The sequence below is a fragment of the Oncorhynchus clarkii genome, unplaced genomic scaffold (assembly GCF_045791955.1).
Source record: "Oncorhynchus clarkii lewisi isolate Uvic-CL-2024 unplaced genomic scaffold, UVic_Ocla_1.0 unplaced_contig_12652_pilon_pilon, whole genome shotgun sequence".
In the NCBI taxonomy this organism is placed as follows: Eukaryota; Metazoa; Chordata; class Actinopteri; order Salmoniformes; family Salmonidae; genus Oncorhynchus; species Oncorhynchus clarkii.
The window spans coordinates 105,502-121,640 of record NW_027261040.1 but is presented as its reverse complement, the minus strand read 5'-3'; the positions used below and the strand labels follow the sequence as shown (position 1 = coordinate 121,640).

Here is a 16,139-nt window from a genome sequence, read left to right as displayed (position 1 = left end):
GTACATTTATTTCACCACTCTGACTAACTGGACTGATCCCTCCAGTGAGTGTGGTGTCACTCTGCCCTCAGCCTCATATGGACTGATCTCTCCAGTGAGTGTGGTGTCACTCTGCCCTCAGCCTCATATGGACTGATCCCTCCAGTGAGTGTGGTGTCACGCTGCTCTCAGCCTCATATGGACTGATCTCTCCAGTGAGTGTGGTGTCACGCTGCTCTCAGCCTCATATGGACTGATCTCTCCAGTGAGTGTGGTGTCACGCTGCTCTCAGCCTCATATGGACTGATCTCTCCAGTGAGTGTGGTGTCACGCTGCTCTCAGCCTCATATGGACTGATCTCTCCAGTGAGTGTGGTGTCACGCTGCTCTCAGCCTCATATGGACTGATCTCTCCAGTGAGTGTGGTGTCACGCTGCTCTCAGCCTCATATGGACTGATCTCTCCAGTGAGTGTGGTGTCATGCTGCTCTCACAATACAATGTTTATGTTACTAGGACCTAACAATCCAGTACAATGTTTATGTTGCTAGGACCTAACACTCCAGGACAATGTTTATGTTGCTAGGGCCTAACACTCCAGGACAATGTTTATGTTGCTAGGGCCTAACAATACAGGACAATGTTTATGTTGCTAGGGCCTAACAATACAGGACAATGTTTATGTTGCTAGGGCCTAACAATACAGTACAATGTTTATGTTGCTAGGACCTAACACTCCAGGACAATGTTTATGTTGCTAGGACCTAACACTCCAGGACAATGTTTATGTTGCTAGGACCTAACACTCCAGGACAATGTTTATGTTGCTAGGGCCTAACAATACAGTACAATGTTTATGTTGCTAGGACCTAACACTCCAGGACAATGTTTATGTTGCTAGGGCCTAACAATACAGTACAATGTTTATGTTGCTAGGACCTACCAATACAGTACAATGTTTATGTTGCTAGGACCTAACTAACACTCCAGGACAATGTTTATGTTGCTAGGGCCTAACAATACAGTACAATGTTTATGTTACTAATAATAATAAAAACATATCTGCTGAGTTAGTGACCACTGTTCCACATTTATAGCAGCCAAATCAGCAACCAGGCAGCAGCAGAGCGAGTCTAAACGCCCTCTATCTCCATGTCATCAGGCCCAGCTGGGACAATACAGCCCCACCACGGGCCCCCGCCAGCCAATACCAATAAGCCAGACAGTTTTTTAATACCTCCGCCAGGGACCCTGTTATTGCAGCGAATAGAATTGCAATGTGCGAGTGATGTCGCTGTCAGGCGCTGCTGTTATTTTTTCCTCCCCTTTCAGGTCCATATGAAGGAAAAAGAGAACACGCCGAGGTCACCGCAATGCTTTCTCAAACATCCCAGGAATTTCGACAACCGGAATTGTTTTGAAATGGGAGATTTTATTTGGCACTACTTTCTGCCCCCCTTGTCTGCCGGTTTTAGATTTGGGAGTAAGGGGAGAGTTTCGCCTCTGTTGTCCAGATACTGCCGTTTGTCTTTGGTGTCTTTCAGACAGATTGACCAGGAGGAGGACAGAGAGTTCCATGTTCTTGTCTGTTATGACCCAATGTCTCAGGAGGACAGAGTGATAGTTCCATGTTCTTGTCTGTTATGACCCAATGTCTCAGGAGGACAGAGTGATAGTTCCATGTTCTTGTCTGTTATGACCCAATGTCTCAGGAGGACAGAGTGATAGTTCCATGTTCTTGTCTCTGTTATGACCCAATGTCTCAGGAGGACAGAGTGATAGTTCCATGTTCTTGTCTGTTATGACCCAATGTCCCAGGAGGACAGAGTGATAGTTCCATGTTCTTGTCTCTGTTATGACCCAATGTCTCAGGAGGACAGAGTGATAGTTCCATGTTCTCGTCTCTGTTATGACCCAATGTCTCAGGAGGACAGAGTGATAGTTCCATGTTCTCGTCTCTGTTATGACCCAATGTCTCAGGAGGACAGAGTGATAGTTCCATGTTCTTGTCTCTGTTATGACCCATAGTCCCAGGAGGACAGAGTGAAAGTTCCATGTTCTTGTCTCTGTTATGACCCAATGTCTCAGGAGGACAGAGTGATAGTTCCATGTTCTCGTCTCTGTTATGACCCAATGTCTCAGGAGGACAGAGTGATAGTTCCATGTTCTTGTCTGTTATGACCCAATGTCCCAGGAGGACAGAGTGATAGTTCCATGTTCTTGTCTGTTATGACCCAATGTCTCAGGAGGACAGAGTGATAGTTCCATGTTCTCGTCTCTGTTATGACCCAATGTCTCAGGAGGACAGAGTGATAGTTCCATTTTATTGTCTCTGTTATGACCCAATGTCCCAGGAGGACAGAGTGATAGTTCCATGTTCTTGTCTGTTATGACCCAATGTCTCAGGAGGACAGAGTGATAGTTCCATGTTCTTGTCTCTGTTATGACCCAATGTCTGAGGAGGACAGAGTGATAGTTCCATGTTCTTGTCTCTGTTATGACCCAAATCACGTTCTCTCTTTTTATTCTGGATGAAATTAATTGGAATTTGCCTTTCTGCTTACTGTTATCTTACTAAATTGCCACTAGTCATTTATCTGTTAAATTAAATTGAGTTTTTGCAGTTAGATGAAACAGATATTTATCATATTTTATCTGTATAATTTTCCCTGTCTTATCAACTGTCATCGTCCATCAGTGTTTTGGTGAAAACATTCCTCAGCTCCCAGTATCAGTACAAGTCCTTAGAGACCCAGAATCAGTACAAGTCCTTAGAGACCCAGAATCAGTACAAGTCCTTAGAGACCCAGATTCAGTACAAGTCCTTAGAGACCCAGAATCAGTACAAGTCCTTAGAGACCCAGAATCAGTACAAGTCCTTAGAGACCCAGAATCAGTACAAGTCCTTAGAGACCCAGAATCAGTACAAGTCCTTAGAGACCCAGAATCAGTACAAGTCCTTAGAGACCCAGAATCAGTACAAGTCCTTAGAGACCCAGAATCAGTACAAGTCCTTAGAGACCCAGTATCAGTACCAGTCCTTAGAGACCCAGTATCAGTACCAGTCCTTAGAGACCCAGTATCAGTACCAGTCCTTAGAGACCCAGTATCAGTACCAGTCCTTAGAGACCCAGTATCAGTACCAGTCCTTAGAGACCCAGTATCAGTACCAGTCCTTAGAGACCCAGTATCAGTACCAGTCCTTAGAGACCCAGTATCAGTACCAGTCCTTAGAGACCCAGTACCAGTCCTTAGAGACCCAGTACCAGTCCTTAGAGACCCAGTATCAGTACCAGTCCTTAGAGACTCAGTACCAGTCCTTAGAGACTCAGTACCAGTCCTTAGAGACTCAGTACCAGTCCTTAGAGACTCAGTACCAGTCCTTAGAGACTCAGTACCAGTCCTTAGAGACTCAGTACCAGTCCTTAGAGACTCAGTACCAGTCCTTAGAGACCCAGTATCAGTACCAGTCCTTAGAGATGTGTTCAGAGCTGTAACATGTATCAGAATCAGTACAAGTCCTTAGAGATGTGTTCAGAGCTGTAACAGGTATCAGAATCAGTACAAGTCCTTAGAGATGTGTTCAGAGCTGTAACAGGTCCCAGTATCAGTACAAGGCCTTAGAGATGTGTTCAGCGCTGTAACAGGTATCAGTATCAGTACAAGGCCTTAGAGATGTGTTCAGAGCTGTAACAGGTATCAGTACAAGTCCTTAGAGATGTGTTCAGAGCTGTAACAGGTATCAGTATCAGTACAAGTCCTTAGAGATGTGTTCAGCGCTGTAACAGGTATCAGTACAAGTCCTTAGAGATGTGTTCAGCGCTGTAACAGGTATCAGTACAAGTCCTTAGAGATGTGTTCAGCTCTGTAACAGGTATCAGTACAAGTCCTTAGAGATGTGTTCAGCGCTGTAACAGGTCCCAGTATCACTACAAGTCCTTAGAGATGTGTTCAGCTCTGTAACAGGTCCCAGTATCAGTACAAGTCCTTAGAGATGTGTTCAGAGCTGTAACAGGTATCAGTATCAGTACAAGTCCTTAGAGATGTGTTCAGTGCTGTAACAGGTATCAGTACAAGTCCTTAGAGATGTGTTCAGCGCTGTAACAGGTATCAGTATCAGTACAAGTCCTTAGAGATGTGTTCAGAGCTGTAACAGGTATCAGTATCAGTACAAGTCCTTAGAGACCCAGTATCAGTACCAGTCCTTAGAGACCCAGTATCAGTACCAGTCCTTAAAGACGTGTTCAGAGCTGTAACATTGGAAGTGCTGTGCTTCATTTACAGTCTGCTGAAGTTCATCTTAGAATTTGATCACAGCTCCCTTTGATGTAACATAACCAGGCCTTCTTATAACATTGTGTGTATACATACAGTCCCTCCGTCCTGTGTCTGACTGTCATCTCTTCAAGGTATAGATTGTACATCACCTCCCTCCTGAACCATTTCTCAAAATGATAGTTTTCACTATTTCATGTAAATTTGCTAGGCACTGTCATTGCCTATCTTTCCTGGCCAAGTAGGAACCATCTTGGTGATCACATGATTCAGTGAACAAGTCCTCCATTGGACAGTGGTAATACGTTGTAGAGGGCGTAGTGTAAGATGGAGGGATTCAGTGCAGAAAGCTGATCCCTGATCTCTTGCCCAGGGCCCTGCTGTTGGAAGTGGGGGAAAATAGCCAGGGGAAGCCTGGAGCTGGCAGCTTCAGACGTAGCTCCATTTGGGCTTCGTAGATGGGAAGAGGTTTCAGTGGCCAGCAGGGAACTGTGGCATCTCCTCTTTACCTGTGGGACTCCCTAACACTCAGTCACTAATGGGCTCTCCAGCTCCTGTTCAATATCGCCAAAGTCAAAACACGTCTTTATGAGGTCATCAGCCATCTGGCGAGGTATTTTTTTGTACAGACTAGCTGCAGAACTGTGAAACTGTGACTTGTGTGACAAAGAATGAATTCCATGGTCTGTCCCCTCGGTAGCTCTACAGAAGAAAGACAGTGGTGGTTCCCTTGGAGCCTGCAAGATGGGAACATTTGGATGTCGGCTAATCTCTGGTTGTTGAAGGGGTTAAGCTGCTTGGATGTAGGCTAATCTCTGGTTGTTGAAGAGGTTAAACTGCTTGGATGTAGGCTAATCTCTGGTTGTTGAAGGGGTTAAGCTGCTTGGATGTAGGCTAATCTCTGGTTGTTGAAGGGGTTAAACTGCTTGGATGTAGGCTAATCTCTGGTTGTTGAAGGGGTTAACCTGCTTGGATGTAGGCTAATCTCTGGTTGTTGAAGGGGTTAACCTGCTTGGATGTAGGCTCATCTCTGGTTGTTGAAGGGGTTAACCTGCTTGGATGTAGGCTAATCTCTGGTTGTTGAAGGGGTTAAGCTGCTTGGATGTAGGCTAATCTCTGGTTGTTGAAGGGGTTAAACTGCTTGGATGTAGGCTAATCTCTGGTTGTTGAAGGGGTTAACCTGCTTGGATGTAGGCTAATCTCTGGTTGTTGAAGGGGTTAAGCTGCTTGGATGTAGGCTAATCTCTGGTTGTTGAAGGGGTTAACCTGCTTGGATGTAGGCTTATCTCTGGTTGTTGAAGGGGTTAACCTGCTTGGATGTAGGCTAATCTCTGGTTGTTGAAGGGGTTAAGCTGCTTGGATGTAGGCTCATCTCTGGTTGTTGAAGAGGTTAAGCTGCTTGGATGTAGGCTAATCTCTGGTTGTTGAAGGGGTTAAACTGCTTGGATGTAGGCTAATCTCTGGTTGTTGAAGGGGTTAAGCTGCTTGGATGTAGGCTAATCTCTGGTTGTTGAAGGGGTTAAACTGCTTGGATGTAGGCTAATCTCTGGTTGTTGAAGGGGTTAACCTGCTTGGATGTAGGCTAATCTCTGGTTGTTGAAGGGGTTAACCTGCTTGGATGTAGGCTCATCTCTGGTTGTTGAAGGGGTTAACCTGCTTGGATGTAGGCTAATCTCTGGTTGTTGAAGGGGTTAAGCTGCTTGGATGTAGGCTAATCTCTGGTTGTTGAAGGGGTTAAACTGCTTGGATGTAGGCTAATCTCTGGTTGTTGAAGGGGTTAAGCTGCTTGGATGTAGGCTAATCTCTGGTTGTTGAAGGGGTTAAACTGCTTGGATGTAGGCTCATCTCTGGTTGTTGAAGAGGTTAAACTGCTTGGATGTAGGCTAATCACTGGTTGTTGAAGGGGTTAAGCTGCTTGAAAACCAGACAGTGTTGGGTTGTGTCATCCTGCAACATCCCATAACTATGACCTAAGTAACATGACTTTTGTTTTAGTGATAGTGAAGAGGACACAGTGTACACCTGACCCGTCTGACCCCCTTCTGGTCTGGTCACCTCTCTGCCCAGGGAGTGTCCTGTCTGAGACGGTCACCTCTCTGCCCAGGGAGTGTCCTGTCTGAGACGGTCACCTCTCTGCCCAGGGAGTGTCCTGTCTGAGACGGTCACCTCTCTGCCCAGCGAGTGTCCTGTCTGAGAACACAAACACTCGCATCTTTCATAGCGAGCTATCGAGGGACTGAGCGGAGGGACACAGTATAGGCAGGTTGGCCGGCAGGTTGGCCACCAGGCAGACAGTCAGAATAGTGCACTAGCCCTATCTATCAGCAATCTAATGCTGTATCCCACCTAGACATGACCAGGCAGGTTGGCCACCAGGCAGACAGTCAGAATAGTGCACTAGCCCTATCTATCAGCAATCTAATGCTGTATCCCACCTAGACATGACCAGGCAGGTTGGCCACCAGGCAGACAGTCAGAATAGTGCACTAGTCCTATCTATCAGCAATCAAATGCTGTATCTCGCAATGGAATGCTGTATCTCGCAATTTCTTGGCTTGCAATGTGTCACAACTTCAGTAAAGAAAGAACTATCAATGAAGGCTAGGATATTGAGATAAGGGAGATGCAACACTCGTCTTTCACATAGTCACACACAGTATCTTGCCATGTGTATGGGTTGGCTTCATGCTGGTCACAGCGTGGTTGCCAGGGCATCAACAGTTGAGTCACTTCAAAGCTCTTAGTTGTTACTTTTTGCATCTACGTAAAAAATGTAGAGTTTTTCGGTTAAATTTCGTTTAAACTTTTTAACGTTCACACCCCTACTTTTAGCTCAGGTCGTCAGTGGTACATCCTCCTTTCTAATTAAAGCATCAATTTGCCGTAACGACAGACACCTAATATTCCCATCTGGCCTCTCTGTTTTCCTCCTTTTCTCTCTGTCCCTCCCCATGGTGTCTGTCAGCCTGTAAATAATCTGACCATTACACCATCGCCCAGCCTCCCCCTAATCACCAGTCAGTCTGTAAATAATCTGACCGTTACACCATCGCCCAGCTCCCCCTAATCAACAGTCAGCCTGTAAATAATCTGACCATTACACCATCGCCCAGCCTCCCCCTAATCACCAGTCAGTCTGTAAATAATCTGACCATTACACCATCGCCCAGCCTCCCCCTAATCACCAGTCAGCCTGTAAATAATCTGACCATTACACCATCGCCCCCCTAATCAACAGTCAGCCTGTAAATAATCTGACCATTACACCATCGCCCCCCTAATCAACAGTCAGTCTGTAAATAATCTGACCATTACACCATCGCCCCCCTAATCAACAGTCCGCCTGTAAATAATCTGACCATTACACCATCGCCCCCCTACTCAACAGTCAGTCTGTAAATAATCTGACCATTACACCATCGCCCCCCTAATCAACAGTCAGCCTGTAAATAATCTGACCATTACACCATCGCCCAGCTCCCCCCTAATCACCAGTCAGTCTGTAAATAATCTGACCATAACATCATCGCCCCCCTAATCAACAGTCAGCCTGTAAATAATCTGACCATTACACCATCGCCCCCCTAATCAACAGTCAGCCTGTAAATAATCTGACCATTACACCATCGCCCAGCTCCCCCCTAATCACCAGTCAGTCTGTAAATAATCTGACCATTACACCATCGCCCAGCTCCCCCCTAATCACCAGTCAGTCTGTAAATAATCTGACCATTACACCATCGCCCCCCTAATCACCAGTCAGTCTGTAAATAATCTGACCATTACACCATCGCCCCCCTAATCAACAGTCAGCCTGTAAATAATCTGACCATTACACCATCGCCCCCCTAATCAACAGTCAGCCTGTAAATAATCTGACCATTACACCATCGCCCAGCCTCCCCCTAATCAACAGTCAGTCTGTAAATAATCTGACCATTACACCATCGCCCAGCTCCCCCCTAATCACCAGTCAGCCTGTAAATAATCTGACCATTACACCATCGCCCCCCCTAATCAACAGTCAGCCTGTAAATAATCTGACCATTACACCATCGCCCCCCTAATCAACAGTCAGCCTGTAAATAATCTGACCATTACACCATCGCCCCCCTAATCAACAGTCAGTCTGTAAATAATCTGACCATTACACCATCGCCCCCCTAATCAACAGTCAGTCTGTAAATAATCTGACCATTACACCATCGCCCCCCTAATCAACAGTCAGTCTGTAAATAATCTGACCATTACACCATCGCCCCCCTAATCACCAGTCAGCCTGTAAATAATCTGACCGTTACACCATCGCCCAGCTCCCCCTAATCACCAGTCAGTCTGTTGCCCTGTGTCTCTAAAATATAATGGCTGTTCACCGCGTTAATGGCTAACACTGACGACCCCACAATGGTGAGGAAGTGGGTTAAGAAGCCACAGCTGCTACTGCTAACAGAGGCTCTACGTTTCTCTCCCTCAGGCCCCCAGATTAACCATGTGTGTGTTCGTGTGCACTTTCCAAGAACTCAACAATGTCTCTCCTTGAATCAACAACATCAGTTTTTCAATCAGTGGTTGTCAGTCAGTTTACGGCAGCCATTTTTAATTTACACCATTCTGACCAGAGTGTTTCTGTTTCAGAGCTATGTGACCCGAGCAGAATGCTTTTTGACGGCCACTCATTAACAGGATATCCTTCCACCACTGGCTCGGACTGTGCTTGTTTTCTTGGGCACCTCACGACCTGGGTAAACAGTCTGGTTGGCAAAGTGGCTGGCACTTAGTTTTGTTCAGTGTTAGTTTCCTCCCTCAGTCCCCGTCTCTCTCGTCCACTACAGCATGAGTCAGTCTCTCTGCCTGTATTGCACTGTAGCTAGGAGCTCTAACTGCTATCTGAGCTTGTCTTCAGTAAATTAGGACTATCACCAGCTCTCCTAGCTGTAGTCTGGGGCTTCTTCTGTCAGTGGATACTGCCTCACTGTATCAGCCCTGGTGAGACATTCAGATGGCATGTAGGTTCTGTTTGTGTCTGTAATGATGAATGGAATATCTATAAGACACTGGGAGGTAACAGGGCGGTGTCTGTTACCATGGTGCCTGTTTTCATTTCTGTGTTGAGGGATATTGGTCGGTACTAAGTGTCAGGACCTTGGATCTCTCCTTCTCTCTCCCTCTTACGCTCCGTCACCCTCACTTTATCTCTGTTTCTCTCCCTCCCTCTCCCTCCTGTCTCATTAAAGATGTCTGCTATCCCATCACTGCCAGGGGGTGCTGTGGCCTTAGTGTTGTCAACCTGTCTGTGGCTTGGCCCGAGGACACCCAGCAGTAAAGTCCTGGCTCCACTTCACTGCCTGACGCCCTGACCTCCTCCTCTTGGCTCCTCTCACTCACACATGGTGACAGGGGGAGGGAGGGGGAGAGAGAGGGGGAGAACGGCTGGGTATTTACTGCTGGTCATTTCATCTGTCAGGACATTACAGGCCATTGGCTAAGAGGAACATGGATATGATGAGGGTGTTGGGATGAGCTACGGCCTGCCGATACGGACAGTCGAGGGCCTCTGGAAGATGTGATGGAGAATCACAGTGGACTGGAACGTCCACCGGCTCCTTCGTAGCCTGCACAGAGCCTAATAGTGCCTCAAGTTGGTGCATGTTCTTAGATTAATTAACATTAAAGCTCCATTTAATTAAAAAACAATTACATCCATCAATTAATGATCAACATTTACTTGAAAATTGCATTGATATTTTACAATTCACTCCCTAAAGCATAAAAATGATTCTCCAGCGCTTGTCTTACAGGCACTATATTGAGAACAGATTTATTCGCTACCCCATGAAGTCATGTTCAACACTATACGTGGTGTTCTAAACCCGACTCATGTATCCAGTCCAAACAAAACAACCCAGACACACCCATATAGATATTTAGGTGTGAGGGCCACTGCACTCAGTTTGTCAACCCAGGTTCCATTTTGGTGCCTTTGTCTCCATGCAGGCCCCAGCAGTTTTAGAAAGAAGACACCCGGTCCTTCATATGACGTGTCATGCGGACGGGCCTTTTCGCATGTTTGCGGAATATCACGGCCACTCTGCTAACGCCAGTCTGGCAGCGGGTCGTAACCCGAGCCCCCTGCCGAGCTGACGCAGTGTGTGTAAATTAAACGCGTCCCCCTCCTTTCTCGCTCTCTCTCTCTCTCTTCTGACCTCTCGTTCTTTTTCACCTCGCAAATAATACAAGTTGACGTATTCCATTGTTAATAGACGGCCCAGTGCAATGTTTACCACCAAGGTAGTAATGACAGTTGGGTGGAGGGTTTAAGGGGAGCCTGCAAACCCAGACAGCTGATTTGTAAAAGACTGTGACACCTAATCCTGCTACCGTGTGGTGGGATCAGCACCTCTGCGCACACAGACACACATACAGAATGAGTATATAGACTGTTTAACAAGGTCCCTGAACGTCGGGGAACCTCAGGGGTCCGTGCCAGGGCCAGCTCCAATGTGCAACAATAATCCCCTTCTCCACATCATAGGTTAATATTTGGGGATGTGGGATAATGGTGGGGATGCTAGCAGCAAGGCTCCTCCTTGGCTGGCCTTGTTTCAGTCGGGGTGCTGCTGTGCTGTGTAGGATGGACAGGACACCGACGGTGTTGCTCTCAGAGCAGGCATGCTCAGAATGTATTCTTAGCCCCTGTCTTCCTATCAGTCATTGGAGAAAGGTTGGAGGGTAACAAATAAAGAGGTAACCTGTCTGCTGGTGCTGTCTGCACTAGCCTCTGTTTACCACAGGAGCCGGGGATACTTTTAGAACCAGAGAGAGAGAGAGAGAGAGAGAAAGAGAGAGAGAGAGATCCCATATTTACACCTTGGGGGCTGGCTGACCTTGCCATTAACTGGGTAGAAGACGCTGTACACCCCAGACTGAAAGAGAGACCAAGAGAGGAACTCCTACTGCACAAAAACTAGCTGACAGTCTGCTAAGAGAAGACTGTATAGAAAGGGAGAGGAGACTGGACGGGAGGAGAGGAGACTGGACGGGAGGAGAGGAGACTGGACGGGAGGAGAGGAGACTGGACGGGAGGAGAGGAGACTGGACGGGAGGAGAGGAGACTGGACGGGAGGAGAGGAGACAAGAAGAACAACTAAGAGAGGGAAGCAGAATACAAAGTGAAAGAGAGTAGTTAGAGAGAGATTGAAGAGATCCAGGCTGTAGCCGAGAGGCTGTTCCCCAGAGGAGGAGCTGCAGTAGCTGGCCGGGGCTGGTCCCAGGGCTGGCAGGGCTGGTCCTACTGCTCCTCCACACCTCCTCCTCCATCCCCACCCCCTTTTTCTATTTCTTCTCCTCCTACCCTGTGCTGTGCACAGTGGGGTGATGAACTCACAGACAGAGCCTGGGAGTGCCAGAAAAACTTTTAGGAACTTCTCCGTAACGCTTCGAGACCGAGAGGTTCTGGCAGCAACAGCAGGCGACGTCGCTGGAGAGCTCTGAAAGACGACCCACCAAGCTGCAACGGGACTCTCCGTCTGTCCGCTCACTCAACTCACACGGGCTGGCAGAGTGCCTTAACAGCACTTCCCAGAAGGGAAAACTTTTGTTTTTGTTTGTTTGTCGTTCTACCGGAACAGTGGCGGCGTTTGCAGCGGCACTCTGCAAGGACCAGTCCCCCTCTCTCAACATGAGTCGCTGGCTGAAATGCACCTCCATGTACTTTGTAGGTATTCTGCTTGTTCTTTTAGAGAGTAAGGACATTTCTAATGACACTTGTTAAAAGTATCCTGAGGCCATTGGGACCTAGCTACTGTGGTTGGGTTAGGACCTAGCTACTGTGGTTGGGTTAGGACCTAGCCACTGTGGTTGGGTTGGGACCTAGCTACTGGGGTTGCGTTAGGACCTAGCTACTGTGGTTGCGTTAGGACCTAGCTACTGTGGTTGCGTTAGGACCTAGCTACTGTGGTTGGGTTGGGACCTAGCTACTGTGGTTGCGTTGGGACCTAGCTACTGTGGTTGGGTTAGGACCTAGCTACTGGGGTTGGGTTAGGACCTAGCTACTGGGGTTGGGTTAGGACCTAGCTACTGGGGTTGGGTTAGGACCTAGCTACTGGCGTTGGGTTAGGACCTAGCTACTGGCGTTGGGTTAGGACCTAGCTACTGGTGTTGGGTTAGGACCTAGCCACTGGGGGTGGGTTAGGACCTAGCCACTGGGGGTGGGTTAGGACCTAGCTACTGTGGTTGGGTTAGGACCTAGCTACTGTGGTTGGGTTAGGACCTAGCTACTGTGGTTGGGTTAGGACCTAGCCACTGCGGTTCCTGAATACTGAGTAAGCATGGTGTTGAAACAGCAGGAAGGAGTGAGCTGTGACTTACAGCTTATTCTTCTCTCACTAACCTGAAGGAACTCTGTGAATCTGCCCTACATTCCCCAGGAGAATTCTTTCATCAACCCAGAGGCACAGTGGCCTGTTTTAACTCGTTATCAAGTTCCATTCTTTACGTTTGTAGTTTTGAACTTGCATTCTGATAATACTAATATGTATTAGGTACATGTTGACGCTTAATGTTGGCGGGAGACAAATTGCATGCAAAATAGGCCTATCATCTATGTGGAATATTTATCTATCTGCCAGCCAGTGTGAGTTGAGTGAGCGGACAGACAGAGCGTCATGTTGCAGTTTGGTGGATTTATTTATTTATTTATTTTTTACAAATTCCTTTGTGACACGTGTTTACATGTTGTTGTTGTATCCAGGAACAGGCAGGGAACTGTCCTTTCTCGGTCTCTATTCAGGCTTTAGCCACCGCTTTCTGTTTTCTTGGATCCCTCTACTCCAGTGCCTGTGTTCTGTCCAAGAGGGGTCCTTTCTTGCAGAAGAACTAGCCGTTCCCATGCTCTGTGTCCAGGCACTCTCAGAAATGCTTTGCTTCAGAATGGAAACCGCACTATCTTGGCATAAATCATTGAGGCTAACCTCAATCCAGTCTATAGTCCCTCTGGGAATTCTAAAAGTTATGTTTGAAATGTTGATCTGTCCAGACTCCTTGAATTATGACAAAGTGATGACCGTGGTGAGAATGAGTTTCCCTGACCCGTATGTTGTAAAGGCGAGGTATCTGTGTCGTGTTGACGTCGTGCCCTCTGTCTCTCTCCCAGAACACAGACTGGAACAAGTATGACGACCGGCTGATGAAGGCGGTGGAACGGGGCGAGGTGGACAAGGTGGCGGCCGTGCTCAGCAAGAAGGGCATCATCCCCACTAAGCTGGACATGGAGGGACGATCCGCGTGAGTAACGTGTGCTCACACAAACACTGCATCCAGGCATGAACACAGGCATACACGTGTATACAGAAGTCTACAGACACACACAGTCCCACAGGAACATATGGACCAGTAAGCACTACACTATCCCACACAATAAGTTGTCTCAACCAATAGCGTGAAATGTCTGGCAATGCAAACTGTCTCTCATTCCAAGCATAGTAAAAAGCACTAGTCTCCTTCAAACTGCTAGGAATGCCATCATACTTGTCTGATTCAATTATTAACTTCTAACAGTTGAAAACAGAGCTGAGAACTGTTGTAGTACTAGATAATGTTATTCAGCATATGGTCAGATGCTGGCCGCTCTCCGCTCCCCTCTCGCCGCTCACCTCTCTTCTCTCGCCGCTCACCTCTCTTCTCTCGCCGCTCCCCGCACTCCTCTCTCACGTCTCCCTTCTCACCCCTCTCCCACCCTGTTCTGAGATCATAGATATCAGTTGTCCTCCATGCCAGTCCCCATGTTGGGGAGGCTTGTGAAGCCACATTCAAACACCAAGTCTCCCCTCTGTATAGCTAGATACACACACACATCCAGTCGACTGTGCCAGTAGAGAGTTCAGAGAACTCTGTGGTAAACTGTATGTCACACACTGCTTGATCTTACTGGCCTGGAGCGGCTGTCACTCTGGCCAGGAAGTGGCTCAGAGCAAACAGATTTGAGCCACAGTTGATGTTTATGATACACAATGACAGTTGGGGAACATGCTGTAATTCAAGGGTCAGGTTGTCGAGAGTAAACTAGTATTTTATCTAGAATGGTGGGTGGATGAACTCGGGATGGTCAGTATTTTATCTAGAATGGTGGGTGGATGAACTCGGGATGGTCAGTATTTTATCTAGAATGGCGGGTGGATGAACTCGGGATGGCCAGTATTTTATCTAGAATGGTGGGTGGATGAACTCGGGATGGCCAGTAGTTTAGGATTTAAAACGGCGGAATCTTTTTTAGAATAGTTCTTTTTGGATGGCTCACCACCGGCAATATTGGCTCGGTTATGTGTCCTCTAAGAATGTCACCCATCCACCACTGGAAGGTCTATATAAACGCTGTTAAGTCAGACTTGTTTTCCTGCCTGACATAAATGTAACCAGATTCCAACGCTGGTGTTTTAGGTAGCTAGTCCCCCTCGGCTTAATTCCAGCTATGTGAAGTAGTCGCCTGTCTCTGATCCATGCTTCAGGTTCGTTTTCAGCCCCGGCTTTGTTGCGACCTCCATGGAGAGAACTGGACATTCCAGAAGCTGTGGGGCTGAGTATTTTCAGTAGTGTATGAAATTCTCCCACACCAGTGTCTGTGACACACTCGTGCACACATACACACTCGTGCACACGTACACACTCGTGCACACGTACACACTCATGCACACGTACACACATTCACTTGCGCATGCACACACACCAAGGAGAGAAGGGCTTGTCTCATAATAAGGTGCTGGAATTTCTCCGGGCTAAATCAAGTGCGTCTGGCTGGCGTGGAAGACGCCACCCTGCATTACAGCGAGGAACTGGAGCTTGTTGTACTAAGCACTGTCCTGACACACGATGCTCACTGGTCAACTTCAATGTTGTTGGCTTAAAGACAACCGTGGCGAGAACAGAACCAGTTCTGTGTCAAACTGCGTCCATCACATAAACTGGAGAATAAGGAAACCCCAGCTCACTGGTCACAACCATCTGTTGATTCAGCTTAGCCTTAGTTCTAATGTATAACCTGGGCCATATATAACATCCTACTATATAACCTGGGCAATATATAACATCCTAATATATAACCTGGGCCATATATAACATCCTAAATTATATAACCTGGGCCATATATAACATCCTAATATATAACCTGGGCCACGCATAACATCCTAATGTATAACCTGGGCCATACATAGCATCCTAATATATAACCTGAGCCATACATAGCATCCTAATATATAACCTGGGCCAAACATAACATCCCAATATATAACCTGGGCCATACATAGCATCCTAATATATAACCTGGGCCCATACATAGCATCCTAATATATAACCTGGGCCATGCATAGCATCCTAATATATAACCTGGGCCAAACATAACATCCCAATATATAACCTGGGCCATACATAGCATCCTAATATATAACCTGGGCCCATACATAGCATCCTAATATATAACCTGGGCCATGCATAACATCCTAATATATTACCTGGGCCATGCATAACATCCTAATATATAACCTGGGCCATACATAGCATCCTAGTATATAACCTGGCCCATACATAGCATCCTACTATATAACCTGGGCCACACATAGCATCCTAATATATAACCTGGCACATACATAGCATCCTAATATATAACCTGGGCCACACATAGCATCCTAATCTATAACCTGGGCCATGCATAACATCCTAAATATAACCTGGGCCACACATAACATCATAATATATAACCTGGGCCATGCATAACATCCTAATATATAACCTGAGCCATACATAGCATCCTAATATATAACCTGGGCCACACATAGCATCCTAATCTATAACCTGGGCCATGCATAACATCCTAAATATAACCTGGGCCACACATAAC

The 16,139-nt window shown here is 46.9% G+C and overlaps 1 protein-coding gene across 2 annotated transcripts in view; it reads left to right on the top strand.

The window, feature by feature from the left end:
* Nucleotides 1–16,139, top strand: part of LOC139403916 (uveal autoantigen with coiled-coil domains and ankyrin repeats protein-like) — an 80,936-nt gene that overhangs the window by 25,236 nt on the left and 39,561 nt on the right. Inside the window, exons 1-2 of one of the 2 annotated variants that reach the window (XM_071147118.1) lie at nucleotides 11,173–11,966; nucleotides 13,404–13,534. In XM_071147118.1, coding sequence (XP_071003219.1) covers nucleotides 11,931–11,966; nucleotides 13,404–13,534 — 167 coding nt within the window. In that variant the 5' untranslated portion in view covers nucleotides 11,173–11,930. Of the gene's footprint in view, nucleotides 1–11,172; nucleotides 11,967–13,403; nucleotides 13,535–16,139 lie in introns of those variants that run through there. The other variant, XM_071147117.1, reaches the window with a different exon arrangement.